Source organism: Myxocyprinus asiaticus, chromosome 24, assembly GCF_019703515.2.
Source record: "Myxocyprinus asiaticus isolate MX2 ecotype Aquarium Trade chromosome 24, UBuf_Myxa_2, whole genome shotgun sequence".
NCBI lineage: Eukaryota > Metazoa > Chordata > Actinopteri > Cypriniformes > Catostomidae > Myxocyprinus > Myxocyprinus asiaticus.
The window spans coordinates 39,081,096-39,098,569 of NC_059367.1; the positions used below are offsets into that span (position 1 = coordinate 39,081,096).

Consider the following 17,474-nt stretch of genomic DNA (forward strand, 5'->3'; position numbering starts at 1 on the left):
CTCCCTTGCCCTTACCTGCTGGCACCGTAATGCTGGTTGTTCAGACTCGGGGCACTTCATTATCTGCAATGATGTGGTTAAACAGCACCATAAGTAGCTCAGCACTTTGCTGTCCAAGCATCTTCCAAACTTTGGCTGGGTTGCTTCATCTTAAAAGGGCTAATGCGACCTCGGCGATGGGCTCCATGCTAGGTATTGTTAGATGCAAGAATTCCTTGTTGCAGGTCTTGGTGAAGTAGTCATTTCAGCGTTGTTTATATACAGTAAGTACATATATTCCCACAAGAAGTGTCATCCATATTGCCAAACCTAATATTTATACATATGTTTTCCTAAAAGGAACTGAATGTGTTAACTCGTTGACTCCACAAAATTATGTGATTAATCTTGATTACATATTTTTAATCGACTGACAGCCCTAATTCTTTCAAATATAGAGAAATATTTAAAATATTTGTTATGACAAGCAGGGTGTTGGTTGCAAACCGTTGTTCTTGTCTGATCTTTGCGGGTGGCTATTGACAGGGCTGGGGACACCATGAGTGGCCCATCGGGTGTGAGCGATTCCCAGGTGCACATCAAACTCCACATCAAGATCAATATCCTGCTGCCCTGTAGAATAGACACACACAGAGTGCAAATGATTCTTTACAAGATGTACAACCTTCAGAAATCAAATGGTAAAGTCCATAATAGTGCCAAGATAAAAAAAAATAAAGGCCAGAAATATACTCTACAAAACTACACAAACGTGAATGCTTGGCTAATACATTTCAAGCATGCAGTCCCATTGTACATACCGTACTTAAATGAAAAGGGTGTAATTCCTGCGCCACTGGCGGAACCAAACAGAATTGCAAAAATAATGCCTGGTTTTTAAACAGGTTTCAAACACTCACTCTGTCTTCTATTGTTTAGACAAACAAGTAGTCCTGAAAGCGTACTTATGTTGTGTGAAATTGTGTTCCGACACATTACGGAATGCAACAACAACACATCTCCATTTCCTTTTGTGAGTAAATTAGTAAATGATGACAGACTTTTCTTTTTTGCTTGAGCTATCTCTTTAACCTTGACATGTAAAATTACAATTCACTTACTATTGATTTCTTCATCAAGGGCTTTCACCTTTCCTGTTTGTTTGATCAAGTGGATGCTTTTAGAGTTGGTCTCCCATTCCTTGCTGTTTCCCCCATCAATGCCCACACCTGCAGGCCAGAAAAAAAAAAGAAGCTATTTTCAAGATCAGCAGGTCCTGTTGGAGGTGTTTTTTGTGGTGTTTGTGTGTGTGTGTGTGTCCAGGTTATTTTCTAGTTTGTTTCTGACCTGCAGAGTCATAGCCACGATACTCCAGGCGCCGCAGACCTTTGATGAGGACCTCGAGGATCTCACGGCGAGTGCGAGGCACATGATAATTCAAATATGCAAAAATGCCTGCAGACAAACACAGAGTGTGTTTATGATCATGGCAGACAGTGCAGTGAAAAACATGCCTTCTGAGTGTATGTAAAGGATAACACTAAAGGTGCACTCTTTTGACTTTGTGTCATCTTGGACTTACACTGACACCTAGCAGCTTGGATGCAGCATCTTTAAAAAATCAATAGTTTTCAGTTTCAGATGCAATTGTAGCAATTTAATATTCACAGTCAGCCATGATTACTTTAATCAATGAGTGAAAGTGTCAAATAACAGGACAATCACTGAGATTTTTTTAAGCAAGAAGTATTTGGCTGTTCATGTGATTCTAACATGGCAGCCCCCATGTGCGGACCTTCTCCATGTAGCTTTTATAAGGTTACTGATATGACTGGAGTCTTCCTTTTTATGTGAGTGTTCACGATTTCCTACATATAATTAAAATTCAGTCTTTTTTTTTTTTTTTTTATGAGGAAAAAATTACTGAGTGCACCTTTAAACAAACAATCTTTACTGTCATGCCAATTCATTACAAGATATGGCTGCATTCCAAATCACATACTATCTGTTCTTAATTAACATGCAAGTTGGTCCCAAATCATAATGGGCTGGAAATATTCAAGCCAATAAAGCTAGGATTGTGCACTATTTTCCAGTGGATTTTTGAAAAAAGTTGTAAAGGTCTCAAGGCTGAATCTGACACAGCAGTTTGTAAATGAACCTAAATAAACCAAAGGTAAAGAATTGCGCTAGATATCGGTCAACCACTACATCAAGTTTTTTTAAATGGCTGATGCAGATATTATATTAGGGGTGCATCGATACTGCTGTGGTGTAAATATTCATACTTGGCATCATCAATGTTTCCAAGTATTAGTACATTAACATAATGATGTGGTTGCACCTGATGTGCGTGGCGCATTTTTAAGACCAGGTTTTTAAACCATTTAAAGAAACATTGTTAAAGCATGAATAATGCATCATCTGTGTTAGCTGCATTACTTTTAAAGGTAAGGCACACCATGGTAAAACGGTACTGAATTGCAATTAATAATAACTGAAAACAATATCGGCTAAATCAAAAGTACATACAAAAAACAAATGGAATGGCATCCGCACACACATGAAACTACTCGTATCAATACTCTGTACTGGGCGATACTCTCAGTCTGGAGACTAGGTGGTAATTGTATTGATCTTCAAAATTTGGTATGGGTGCACCCCTATATATATATATATATATATATATATATATGATAGTATAAATACAATTTAATGAAAGCAAATGAAACAATTTGAGGAAATTATATGACACAATATATACTGTAGTTACTTAAAACTCGCAACATTTTCTGAGAAACGTCTGTCAGTAGACTTTGAAACTGACACAAGCTGTTAATTAGCCAAGCAGGCACCGTTATTGGCCTATGACAATCATTTTTAAATGGCCAAATATCAGCTAATTAAATGGACCTGTATACCAATATATACAGGCCAATATACACTCACTGAGAACTTTGTTAGGAACACTATAGTCTTAATAAAGTGCCCAACGTGGTCTTCTGCTATTGTAGCCTATCTGCCTCAAGGTTCAACATGTCGTGCATTCTGAGATGCAGAGTGGTTATCTTAGTTACCATAGCCTTTCAGTCAGCTCAAACCAGTCTGGCCATTCTCCGTTGACTTCTCTCAACATCACCATTTGGCACCATTCTGAGTAAACTCTAGAGACTGTTGTGTGTGAAAATCCCAGGAGACCAGCAGTTACAGAAATACTCAAACCAGCCCGTCTGGCACCAACAATCATACCACGGTCTAAATCACAGAGATCCCATTTTTCCCCATTCTGGTGGTTGATGTGAACATTAACTGAAGCTCCTAAACCATATCTGCATGATTTTTTACACTGCTGCCACACGATTGGCTGATTAGATAATTGCATGAATAAGTAGATGAACAGGTGTACCTAATAAAGTGGCCGGTGAGTGTAAGTAGGTGTACAGGTGTTTCTAATAAAGTGCTCAGTGAGTGTATATTGATATATCAATACAGTTCTATCATTAATGTTATTACAACAAGGTAACATCAATAATGCCATATGGTCTTCCTACATACTCAAAAGTATGTACTTTATCATCACTAGAGATGTAAAAGTGAAAGTTAGGATGCAACTGTGACCTTTTTTGTTTCTATAGAAGTAGGGAGATAAAATTAGACATAGTCTACCTCAGCACCACAACCTGCTCGAAAACTGAAAGATCATTGGAAATACACCATCTGTGCCCTGAATTGAGCTAACCTTTTTGACTATATCAAAAACAACCAATGAATTACCTACTTTAAATGAGTCAGGCCTAAACCAGGTTCCACACATTTAAAGGTGCACACAGCAATTTTTTTGTTTGTCTTATTGGACTTACACTGACACCTAGCAGCTTGGATGCAGCATAATTCAAAATCAATAGTTTTCAGTTTTAGATGCCATTGTAGAAATTCACTATTTACAGTCAGCCATGATTAATTTAATTCATGAGTGAAAATGTAAAACAACAGGGTGGGTATTGAGATTAAGCGTGTAGTATTCGGCTGTTCATGTGATTCTAACAAGGCAGCGCCCAAGTGTGGACCCTCTCCATATGACTGGAGTCTTCATTTTAATGTGAGTGGTTGTGATTTAATACATACATTTTAAAAATACAGTTAATTTCTTTAGGATTAAAACTTTTGTAATAAGAAAAAAAATTGAGTGCACTGGAAGCTAGTCTGTGAACTTTGAAATAAATGTATATTACAAAACCTGGGCTGCATTTCCCAAAAGCATCGCAAGCTTAAGTTGATCAAAGTCCATTGGCATCAATGGTTTCTACGATTTACTTAGGCTTACGATGCTTTTGGAAAATGCTGCCCTGCTTAGTGGGAAATATAAACAACCTGAAAACTTTGCTATTCAATTGAAAACTGTGGTGTAGCTGGTGTAGCTGTTGCTGCTGGCGCCTAGATCGAGTCTGTGTTTGTAGCCTGCTAGCTTTTTTATCATCGTTTATCTATCTGTTTTCAGCTTTTAATCTTTAATATCTGCTATTTTTCTAATATCTGCTATTCCTGTTAGGGTTTCCAATCGATTCTCCTCACTCAGTGATGCACCCACTGAGAATCATGTTGAAAGAGCCTTGGTCATAGGTGATTCTACTGTAAGGAACGTGGAAATAGAAACTCCAGCCACCAACGTTAAATGCATTTTGGGTACCAGAGCGTCTGACATCAGAACAAATGTACAAGTGCTGGCTATGCTAAACATAGATTTTCTAAAATTGTTTTTCATATCGGCACTAATGATGTCCGGCTTCGCCAGTCGGAGATCAATAGATATAAGGTTAAAAAGGTGTGTGAACTTGCAAAAATTATGTCAGACACTGTAATACGCTCTGGCCCCCTCCCTGCTCATCATGGTGACGAGGTTTATAGTAGATTAGTGTCACTGAATGGCTGGATGTCTGAGTGGTGTCTGGAGAATAGCATAGGATTTATAGACAATTGGAAAACTTTTTGGGGTAGACCTGACCTGCTAAAGAGAGACGGACTTCATCCCTCCAGGGAAGGTGCTGCTCTCCTCTCTAGTAATTTGGCTCATAGTCTTAAAAGTGATAGAATTTGACTAATTGGGGCTCGGGTCAGGAAGCAGACAAACTGGTTAATCCGAACGTCTACTAGCTGCCTTGAGACGTCACACAGGTCACATAAACTACAACAAATAGAGACTGTATCACCTAGATATCATATAGAGACCATGTCTGTTCCCCGAACTACCAAACACGAACCCCTCACTAAATAACTTAGAAAAAATTTGATTAAGGTCAAACTTGAAAAAAAAACAACAAAAAAAAAAACATTTGAAGATAAACATCATATAAAGATAGGGCTACTAAACATTCGATCTCTTTCAACCAAAGCACTAATTGTAAATGAAATTATTACAGATCATAGTTTGGATGTGCTCTGTTTAACTGAAACCTGGCTTAAACCGGATGAATATATTAGTTTAAATGAATCTACTCCCCCAGGTTATAGTTATAAAAATGAGCCTCGTCTGAAGGGTCGAGGAGGTGTTGCTGCAATTTACAGTGATGTTTTTGGTGTTACTCAGTGGACAGTATATAAGTCTTTTGAACTAATAATGCTTAATGTGACACTGTCAGATACAATTAAAAAATCTCTGTCATCATTTGCCCTTGCTACAGAATTTAGATCACCCGGGCCTTATTCTGATTTCTTTGGTGAATTTGCCAATTTTCTATCAGATCTAGTAGTTACTGTAGATAGAGCTAAATTGTTTTTGACTTCAACATTCACATAGATAATGAAAATGAAACATTGGGATTAGCATTTATTGATATTCTCAACTCGCTTGGAGTCAGACAAAATGTGACAGGACCAACTCATCGCCATAATCATACGCTAGGTTTAATTCTGTCATATGGAGTTGATGTTGATAATATAGAAATTCTGCTGCAGAGCGATGACATCTCAGATCATTTCCTCATCTCTTGTATGCTGCGATCAGCTAATGTTACTCAATCTACACCATGCTATCGTCCCCCCCCCCCCCGATTAAAGAAAATTAAAGAAAAAAGCCCTGCACCAAGGTACAATAGTCACACTCATGCTCTCAAGACAGCAGCTTGGAAAATGGAGCACAAGTGGAAGAATACAAAATTAGAGTTACTTCGCGGTGCATGGAAGGATAGTGTCTGTAGCTACAGACAGGCACTAAATGCTGCCAGATCAGCATATTTTAGCAAACTCATAGAAAATAACCACAACAATCTTAGGTGTTTATTCAGTACAGTGGCAAAATTGGTTAGGAATAAAGCCTTAACTGAAGCCTGAACCAGATACTCCGTCACAACAGTAATGACTTGATGAATTTCTTTACTGATAAAATTGAATTATGCAATCATTTGTCACAGTACCTCAGAAAACAGTGTCTCATAATTTTCCTCACGTGCAACTTCAATCCTTCGCTGTCATAGGTCATGAAGAGCTATCAAATCTTATTGAAACATCAAAAGCCACAACATGTTTGTTAGATCCAATACCAACTAAGCTCTTAAAAGACGTATTCCCTGTAATCTCAGAACCTCTTCTTAATATTATTAACTCCTCGCTATCCTTAGGACATGTCCCAAGAAACTTTAAAATGTCAGTTATCAAACTGCTTATTAAGAAGCCACAACTTGTTCCTGGAGAAATGGCTAAATACAGACCAACTTCAAATCTCCCATTTATGTCGAAAATACTTGAAAAGGTTGTGTCCTCCCAATTATGTTCATTCTACAGAGAAATAGTATATATGAACAATTTCAGTCAGGATTTAGGCCACACCACAGTACAGAGACTTCACTTATCAGAGATACTAATGACTTGCTCTTATCATCTGATCGCGGCTACATTTCTCTTCTAGTGTTTTTAGATCTTAGTGCTGCCTTCAACATGATAGATCACGATATTCTCTTGAATAGGCTAGAGAATTATGTTGGCATTTGTGGACTTGCATTATCATGATTTAGGTCCTATTTAGCAGACCGCTACCACTTTGCCTGTGTGCAATTGTCAAATCAAACAAAAGTAAAGTATGGAGTGCCACAGGGATCAGTTTTAGGGCCTCTGCTTTTCTTCTAATATATGCTTCCCCTGGGAGATATTATCAGGAATGATGGAATAAGTTTCCACTGTCATGCCGACGATACCCAACTTTATATTTCTTCGAAACCTGACGAAATTTCACAACTCTCCAAATTAGCAGATTGTATCAATAAAATCAAAGATTGGATTGCCAGAAATTTCCCTCTACTCAATTCCGACAAAACAGAGGTACTAGTTATTGGACCAAAAACCTCTAAAAATAAGCCGCTAAAATATAATTTGACTCTTGATGGATGTACTGTTACATCATCTTCAACAGCGAAGAACTTAGGTGTTATATTTGATACCAATATGTCATTTGAAAATCTAATTTCCAATGTTTGTAGAACAGCATTCTTCCACCTAAGAAATATTGCTGTTACGACACATGCTCTCTTGTTGCTGATGCCGAAAAACTAATTAATGCGTTCATGACCTCAAGACTAGATTATTGTACTGCATTACTGGGAGGATGTGCAGCAAGTTCAATAAATAAACTTCAATTGGTTCAAAATGCAGCAGCCAGAGTGCTGAACAGCACCAAGAAATATGATCATATTAGCCCCATTTTATCATCCTTACATTGGCTAACTGTTAAATTTCATATTCATTTTAAATTTCTGTTAACTACATACAAAGCTTTGAATGGTCTAGCTCCACAGTACTTAAGTGACCTTCTACCACGCTATATTCCATCACGTTCATTATGATCTCAAAACTCTGGCCTGTTAATAGTTCCCAGAATATCAAAATCCACAAAAGGAGGTAGATCCTTTTCCTATTTGGCTCCTAAACTATGGAATAGTCTCCCTAACACTGTTCAGGATGCAGACACACTCACTGAGTTTAAGTCTAGACTAAAGACTCATCTATTTAGCCAGGCATACACCTCATTTATTCTTCACCACACAATTAGGCTGCTTTAGTTAGGTCTGCCAGAACCTGAACCATTGATCACGATCTATAACTCTGCAAAATATTGAATGGAATCTATGCTAATATTATACTATTTGTTTCCATGTCTCAACCTCGGTACTCCTATGCCGAGGTCACCAGAACAGGCCAGATCCAGCTCCATTCCTGCTTGGTATCGGACTCCACTGCTTTGTGTCTCTGAGTGATGACGAGACATCACTTCAGTCTATTACGATGGACCTCAGTGGATGAACTGATGCCAACTCCAACCATAAGACATGGGATACTTCATACACCATTGCCAGAACCTTGGATTTAGGATAGACCTCTCAGAAATTACCGCCCAGTTGAACTGCAAAGCACCTCACTGATCTCGGCCTGCATCACCTTGGTCTAATGATGGACTACACTCTTAAAATGAAATACATAGACTATCAATAAATTTCCAACAAAAGCCTTCATCAGCCAACTAACAAAGGACAATGCATCTATGTGAACTTCTGCAGTTAATCCAGGATGAACTTCAAAGACATTAGTCATTAATCTAACAGTTCTTACAAAATCTGTTTAAACACTGGCCCTTAACACTTACTTAGTTTAATCACTTTAAACCATGACTTGCACTGCACATAAATAACTAATATTGGCATTATATTCATGCTGTTAGCAGAGGGGAACTGGCCCCCACAGTGAGTCTGGTTTCTCCCAAGGTCATTTTTCTCCATTAACCAACATCTTATGGAGTTTTGTGTTCCTTGCCACAGTCACCTTTGGCTTTTTTACTGGGTTTCTAAATACAATTATTATTTAATTACTTATTTTTATACACATTTCATAATCATATGTAATCAAACTACACGATGATGACTCTTAAGACTTTATATGTATTACGGTTTAATTTTCTGTTAATGCTGCTTTGAAACGATGTGTGTTGTGAAAGGCACTATACAAATAAAAATGACTTGACTTGACTAGTGTCTCTAAAAACAGCAAAAGGCTCACCCTGATGAGGTGACAGCCAGATAAGTGGACAACAAATGCAAACAAAGAAGCAGTTTGTTAGAGCAGAGATAACCGGTCTGACATCTTAAAATAGCTACTGAAGGAGGGCAGTCAGAGGCGAGGCAAATATTACACTGAATTGCAGGTCCATAAATGGCTTCTTGTAAAGTTTTACAGACTTAAGAAAGAAGTAAATCTCTCTACACAGTACCTACACAAACAAGGAAATCAAAGTAGTTAGCCTTAAAGAATGCCAAGATGCTTAGCAGGGCTCGACATTAATGCTTGTTCGCTTGTCCGGGACAAGTGCAATTTTGAACGGGCAAGTTAAAAAGAATTTTACTTGCCCGACCGGACAAGTAGCCTGATTAAAATCACAATAACGAATGTTATCTCAATAGAGCGGGATTGCGGGGATTGAGCACCATTTTAATCATTCTCGCACGTTTCCTTTCAAAATGCGGGGAATTCCCTCTATCATGTCACCCTCTCTCCCTCACTAATGGTGCAGCGTTCAGCAGCTTGTGAGTGTGAGCAGTGGGGAAGCACATGTTTACTGAACTTTAGATTTTTCATATACAGTATAAACCTGTTAATTGTATATGCGAATGGTGTTATACCACGTCTCTATAAGCAAGCGATGGGATAAAACTATTGCTCCGGTTTATAATCAACAAAGCTGTCTTCATCGCAAGCGCGCAATGATGGAGAGATCTAATTTTGTCTCATATTTGCACTCCATCATAAAACAGCAAAAAAGGCAGAAATTGCAAAAACGCCTTGTGTAATAATACCAAGTGTAGACTGAAGAGAAACGCTTAAATCAGACTTATGCACCCGTTACATCTCTCATCTTTCAAGAGCTCCATCTAATGTATCCGAGGTATTTTCTCTGCCATGTGAATCAGTCAGTTTTAATAAGTATATAACAATACACTTTTGTTATGCATTATAATAATATTAATAAATTACACACAATGAAAACATTATCTTTAATAAGCATATCTGTTCTGAATATACAACATAACTGATTTAGCAGCTCTCAGGATTTTTTCTGTTAACATTTTCAGAGCATAAAGGTTCCATTTGTTAACATGAACTAACAATAAACACCACTTTTATATAATGTATTAAACTTTGTTAATGTTAATTCCAACATACAGTATATTAATACTTTTTCATTCATTAAAATAAAAAGTTGTATATGTTAACATTAGTTCATGCACTATGAACTAACAATGAACAATTGTTTTTTAATATTCTTTTTAGTAACTAACATTAAGATTGATAGATTCTGTACAATATTGTTCATTGTTAGTTCATGCTAGGTAATGCATTATCTAATGTTAATGAATGAAACCTTATTGTAAAGTGTTACCAAAAATTCTGTCATCATTACTCACCTTTATGTTGTTCCAAACCCGTCTGACTTTCTATGTTCCGTGGAACTCAAAAGGAGATGTTTGGGAGAATGTTAGTCTCAATTCACTTTTATTTAATGGAGAGAAAAAAAGATGCAGTGACAGTGAATAGTGACTGTGGCTAACATTCTGCCAAAAATCTAATTTTGTGTTCCTCAGAATAAGAGAGAAATTCATACAGGCTTAAGGGTGAGTAATGATTTACCATCTTTCTGCACTGTGTTCTTAATCCCTCTATTGTGTAAATTATGACGATGGAGGCGTTTCTTTTTTTCTCTCTCTAACATCCTTTTTTTTTTTTTTTTTTTTTTGGTCTCCGGACAAGTAACCTTTTTACTCGAACAAATGAATTACCAATTTACTTGTCCGAAGGACAAGCACATGACAATGATTAATGTCGAGCCCTGCTTAAGATGCCATTAAAGGAATATTCCGGGTTCAACACAAGTTAAGCTTAATCAACAGCATTTGTGGCGTAATGTTGATTACCACAAATTAATTTCAATCCTTTTCTTTAAAAAAAAAAAAAAAAAGCAAAAATCTGGTTTACAATGGAAGTGAATGGAGCCAATCTGTAAACGTTAAAATACTCAAGTTTCAAAAGTATAGCCACAAGATGTAAACAATATGCCCGTTAACATGATTTAAGTGTGATAAAATCACTAACTAACCTTTTCTGTGTAAAGTTATAGCCAATTTTACAACATCATTGCCATGACAATGTCAACAAAGCCTAAAACAACCGTAAAAATGATGTTTTTAAACAACTTTACAGCTCAAATAATCCTTTAACAGAAGAATAAATGTAAGTGCTGTTATAGAATTATAAGCTTCACATTTCTGTATTGAAACCCTCCAAAATGTGGAGCCTCACAGTAACCTCAGTTTTTGCTTTTTTTAAAGAAAAGGAGGGATGAGTCGAAATTATTTTTCGTGGTAATCAATATTATGCCACGAATGCTGCCAATTGAGCTTAACTTGTATTGAACCCAAAACATTCCTTTTAATTAAGAGGCATTGATAAAATTGATAACATATGTGTGGACTCAACTAGCGAGATTTCAGAGCTATAAGACAGAAATTCGCTGGTTTAAATGTTTAAGATCTTAATAGGTGATAAATGATCCCAAGAACGGCACTATGAAAGCACAGAGAAGTCACAGAAGCAGCATTCAGCAGTCTAGCCCTGGGCAATCCATATACACTGTGACGTGTGTGTATTAGGGCTGAAATGATTAGTCGACGTTATCGACAACGTCGACAATAAAAAATTGTTGACAAAAATTTCCGTTGTCGAATAGTCTTTTGATGTCGTTTAATGCAACATGAGATCATTTGAAACACTTATGATGACGCGCGAGAGCAGTACTGCCAAACGCGCCTAAGCGAAGTTTTTTTTTTTCTTCCTGTAAATCAATGAATGTTATTTAAAGGTATTTTTAAAAGATGATTTTGTCCTCTTTATTGCTATTAAGCACGTTTAATACAACCTTTTAAGTCGAAGCACAAGCTGAATAGTCGGTTAACAGCTAATGATTAATCGTTGCAATAATCGACCGAATAGTCGAATAATCGTTCTAATAATCGTTAGATTATTAGATTATCAAAATAATCGTTAGATGCAGCCCTAGTGTGTATGTGGGTTAGGGAGTCAAACAAGGCTGTTAATTATAAAGACTTTTGGTTCACTAGAATAAATAAAAGATGGATTGTGGGTCAATGAATACAGTTTCAACCAAACTGAATCCCAAAAGGATGTTCTCTAAACATAAGGTGGAATAAACTTATTTTTTTAACACTCATGACTTGTATGCTTAGCTTACCCAAAGAATACTAGCTTCATTTTGTATTTACAAGCAATCTATTCTAAAGTTAGATTTTTCCTTTAGAGGTATAGTGTTCTCTTTATCCTCTCTCTGAACCTTAAAATAAAAAAGTTGTTTTTTTTTTTTTTTTACTCTTTTTAGACTACACAAATAACCATCTATACTGCATGTAAACTAGTCTACAGTACATGTACATGACCTTAAGAGTACGTCTATGTAAATGTGAGCAGGAAATGCTGGTATGGACCCTGTGAGAACAAATTTGATACAATATTTAGTCTAAAAAAAATCACTTTGTGGTGGCCAAAAAGAACATCCACTGCTTTTCATCAAGGTTGTGATACTAACCCTTGAATGTCTTGTCTTAAGGTTAGGTCATAGGAAGACAGATTTAGCTTATCAGACAAATGCCTATGGGAAAAGACCTTCCAGCATGTCTCGTTTTCTTTCCCTTTTTTTTTTTTTTTTCAGCTCTACCACACACTCTCTTTTTTCTTCTCACCTCTTCCTATGACAATGAACATTTGAGACTCTCTACTTAAGAGTTTTTAAATTCCTCTGTAACTTAACCTGATAGTTGTGTTGCTCTTCTTTGTTATATTATATAGGAAAAATCTTTTACTTTCAACCACACCAAACTGGAAAAAAGAGGTGTGATCCTTTTAAACGACATTTGGGGTGCATCTTGACCTGTTTTACTGGAAAGATTGTCATCATCATCTTGAAATGGAGTAATGGAGTCTATGATGAGATGCTAAATGAATGAACACCATGGCAACCAATGTTTAACCCATATAACAAGATTACAAAATGTGCTTTAACAGCATAAATAAATCCACTTATGGCAGATGTAGGGTGATGGACAATCTGGATGATTTAAATACATAATAAAAGTAACAAACACGTATCAAATGTCAAACTGAGATTATACGTACAATTTACACTGAACTGATATTAAAAATAAATAGCAGACTTAGCTACCAAGAAAGCATTATGGGACAGCATGAACGCGTTCAAACGATGCCCAAAAATGCTGTCTAGGTAGGCAGCTTACTAGCTTTTGAGACACAGCCACAGTCCAATGCTAAATACTAGTGAATTTTCCCTCCAAGGCGATTTCTATATCCCTTTTTCAGTCCAAACGCCTTTTATTTGTGTCTCATATAATTAAAACAATTTTCACACATATTAACAGTGTTCATATAAAACAAAACCACTATTTTCATTGTCAAACTCACCACACATGTCTCCGGTTCTGATGCCAACTAAGTGCTGTTTAGTTCCTGGTTCTGATCGCTGTCACACAAAACACGCCCACAAAGGGTTTTATTGGGCGAGAACGCAGGCTGAGCCTTGATCAATGGCACGCTGATTGGCTGATTTAGCTGTCAGTTCTATCGCTACCTGCCAACTGAGTATTGCAACGAAGTCAGTTTAGACGTGGCAGCAGGATGCGAGTCCGCCATTGAGTGGTCGGTTATGTCGCTTTGTGTAGTTTTGTAAAACTTAAATCAATACAAGCTTTGAACATGTGCATTCAATTTGAACTTTTAAGTCACTGAGTAACATAATACGTTCTTAGGTCATATGGCTCTGTAAAAACTCAGTTATAACAATTTAGAAATCTCTTATTCATTAATTATGCTAATTGAACCTGCTATCAAGTATGTCTAATCCATTTCTAACAAGAATTCGTCAAATCTAAGTAGGTCCTTTGGCTAGTTGATGTAAAATTGTGCTGTTTTAAAATTAGTAGGGAAGATGGTGGAAGTTGCCCGCAGGGGTAAAATGACCTCCCACATTAGATTTTTTTTCTTGACAATAAATGTCTCTAAATCTCTTCTCCTCTTAATCTTACATTTCATCTGAACATCAACATTTGTGAGATTTATTATATTTGAATGTTGTAGTTGCTAAACTTTAAACATTTCAATTAAGAAAAGGAAGATTTAAGGAGACTTAAATTGGCTCAATGCTAAAGGTTAATCTCAGTCTTATTCACTTTATGCGCCAGAGAAGCTAGTGCACAGCCATCTTGAAAATTTTGTCTCGGAACTTCCGTTCTAGCAGTTCTAGATACTGGTGATGTTGATGTCAAAGTGTAATTAGCTAGCGAAGTAGATTTACAGGTTATAGAGTTGTCATAAGCTATCATGAGCATTTTAAGTGTTCAGGGAATGTCATAACAACTGGAAGCAGAGTGGGGAGATTTTAAAACAAGGGTATTTCATTCATAAATACACAAGATCCTACCTTCACGCTGTGGACGTACTGATATGCCTCTGTGCTTATGAAAGTACAAGAGATAACAAAAAGTCATTGAAAATATCTCTGTGGGGGCCTGGGTAGCTCAGAAAGAAAAGACACTGACTACCACACCTGGAGTCGCAAGTTCGAATCCAGGGCGTGCTGAGTGACTCCAGTCAGCCTTCCTAAGCAACCAATTGGCCCGGTTGCTAGGGTAGGTAGAGTCACATGGGGTAACCTCCTCGTGGTCGCTATAATGTAGTTCTCGCTCTCGGTGGGGCACGTGATGAGTTGTGCGTGGATGCCGCGGAGAATAGTTTGAAGCCTCCACACACACTAGGTCTCTGCGGTAACGGGCTCAACAAGCCACGTGATAAGATGCGCAGATTGACTGTCTCAGATGCGGAGGCAACTGAGATTCATCCTCCGCCACCCGGATTGAGGCGAGTCACTACGCCACCACGAGGACTTAGAGCGCATTGGGAATTGGGCATGCCAAACTGTGGAGAAAAGGGGAAAATAAAATAAAATATATGTATATCCTCTGGACATCTTCTCATGTCATTCACCCATGGCATTATAGTTAAGGTAAGCAGAATTTTTAAGCATTAAACTGGGATGGGGGAGGGGTGCAGCTACATTTATAGACATGTGAAAATGTATGTTTTATTTTATATTCTGTTTACAACCATTTTAATCGCATCTATGCCTCAAAAAATGTAGGGTGACAAATTAATTTTAAAAAGTGCAACTGTAATTTTCTTTAATGTAGAACATGCATGTGAAATCACTGTTAGAAATTTCATATCGACTACACATTTTAACAAAAATTATTAATAATTTGAAACCTAAAAATTAAGAATTACATGAATAACAATTAAAAGTGCAATATGTAACATATTTCATGTAATATTTGCCTTTTTTTTTTTTTTGCCAATGTGTGAACGGCTTGTAACGCAACTTAAAAAACGAGCCCTTCCTGGACTTCCCATGTTGCCTATTAAAGCCTGTAGACTGATTTTCATGCAAAGGGAGCAGGTCGCTTTTGCCGGGAAAATCCAAAGGATGTGACGTTTTGCGCGCTCCCGAGAGCCTTGCCTCAGTGCTTCTCTTCCGCTATTCAACAGCAACAACAAACTGCAACACTAGGTAACGTTATCTTAGAGATGGAATCCAGCAAATGGCAGGCTCCAAACACAACACCAACTCCTACACAAACTCAAAAAAAGTAAGCAAAAAAAAAAAAAAAAACATTTACTGAATCCCGTCTGGCTAAGCGGGAACGTGATCGTGGTCGAGTGAAAACTAGAGTGAACATCGGCAGGACATTTGATTCCTGGAGGGACCTTTGTTTGGTTTTGAGGATCAGAACCTACCCTGAATTGGCGTTCTTCTTATTGGACAGGTAAGCTTACATAACTGCAAAGCATGTGAAATATAGTGCCACAAGGATTGATCTGTATAATTTTAGCTAACTTGATCTTGCCTGCTAACGCTGACGAATTACAAGCTACCTTGCTTCATAACGTTCAAATAATTTCAACGATCTTCTCTTTATACTAAAAGTCAGGTATGCTGATTCACAGTAACTGACATAATGTTAATCTGTAATTATTCAGCAAGGTAAACTACAATAAAACATGAAATGAATGCTAGACAGTGTTCAAGATAATGCAAAAAGCTCCATTCATTAGTGTAACGTAACTTGGTTATACAGAAAATATATACATTCTGTTATTATAAAATAATAGCGCATCGATATATCAAAATGACAATTGTGATTGAATCACATCAATACTGAATTGTGTCAACATATTTAGAATGTACAGTCTATTTTATAAACAACTACTGTCGTCATCCACCAAATTTAGCTAACAGCTATTGATAAAGCTGGCTAGCTAGCTAACGCCGACAAAGACTATCGTATAAATGCAGTTAATGTATCATGCTAAGAAAAGTGATTACTTCAAATTACAGTCTCACATAGTCAGACCTATATCCACACTTTGTTTTAGCCCTGTTCCAGCACTGGAGAGTCAAATATAATATACAGTCTCAAAGTTTGTAGTAAAACAATTGTAATGATTCATGTGTGTGTTCATGTATTTCATGTCTTTTATTTTGAAAAGTTTAGTTCCTATTCCCTAGTCATGTGATGTCCTGTTTTTCCCTCCATGTTCATGTGTCTTGTTTTCATTGGTTCATTGTTTAATTATCTTGTTTAGAGTTCTGTTTGTTCATTGGTTTATGTTCTCCCATGTCCGTATATTTAAACCCTCATGTTTTCCATTGTCGGTTGTCAAGTATTGAATGTGATTGTAGATGTTTATGTCAAGCCACGTTTATGTCAAGCCACGTTTATGTCAAGTCAAGTCAAGTCAAGTCCATGTTTATGTTCATGTTTATGTTTATGTTTAGTTTAGTTCATGTGTAGTTAGGTTTTGGATTTCACATTTATTTAATAAATTGCACTTGGATTCTCACTTCATCGTCATCATCTCTTCGTTTACCACATCGTTACAGAATACTTGACCGACTATGAACCCAGCAATCCAGCTCCTCCACCTACGTCAGGGGAATCATCCCCTGGAGGACTATGTTGAGGACATTTGCGCTCTGGCCTACCGGGTGGATTTTAATGAGGTGGCCCTCAAGGACTGTTTCCGATTTGGACTTTATGAGCCCATCTCTTCTCTGATGCCAGGCGGTAAGAGTACCCTCACCCTCGCTCAGTATATCGACCTTGCCCTGCAGATCATTGGTTCTACATTCACTGTGGGGGAGGCGGATGCCGAGCCAGAGTTCCATGACATGGCCGCCAAGCCAGAGTTCCACGACATGGCCGCCGAGCCAGAGTTCCACGACATGGCCGCCGAGCCAGCTTTCCACAACATGGCCGCCGAGCCAGCTTTCCACGACATGGCCGCCGAGCCAGCTTTCCACGACATGGCTGCCGAGCCAG

General features: G+C 37.5%; 1 protein-coding gene across 1 annotated transcript in view; it reads right to left on the reverse strand.

Moving 5' to 3' along the window:
* The window catches only part of LOC127415119 (glutamine--fructose-6-phosphate aminotransferase [isomerizing] 1-like), a 58,805-nt gene extending 45,247 nt beyond the window's left edge, over window positions 1-13,558 (reverse strand). Inside the window, exons 1-4 of the mRNA XM_051653688.1 lie at window positions 13,504-13,558; window positions 1,327-1,434; window positions 1,101-1,208; window positions 487-612 (exon numbers count right to left, since the gene is read on the reverse strand). Of these exons, the coding sequence (XP_051509648.1) occupies window positions 487-612; window positions 1,101-1,208; window positions 1,327-1,434; window positions 13,504-13,510 (349 nt within the window). The 5' untranslated portion in view covers window positions 13,511-13,558. The remainder of the gene's footprint in view (window positions 1-486; window positions 613-1,100; window positions 1,209-1,326; window positions 1,435-13,503) is intronic.
* Window positions 13,559-17,474: the final 3,916 nt, after the last annotated feature.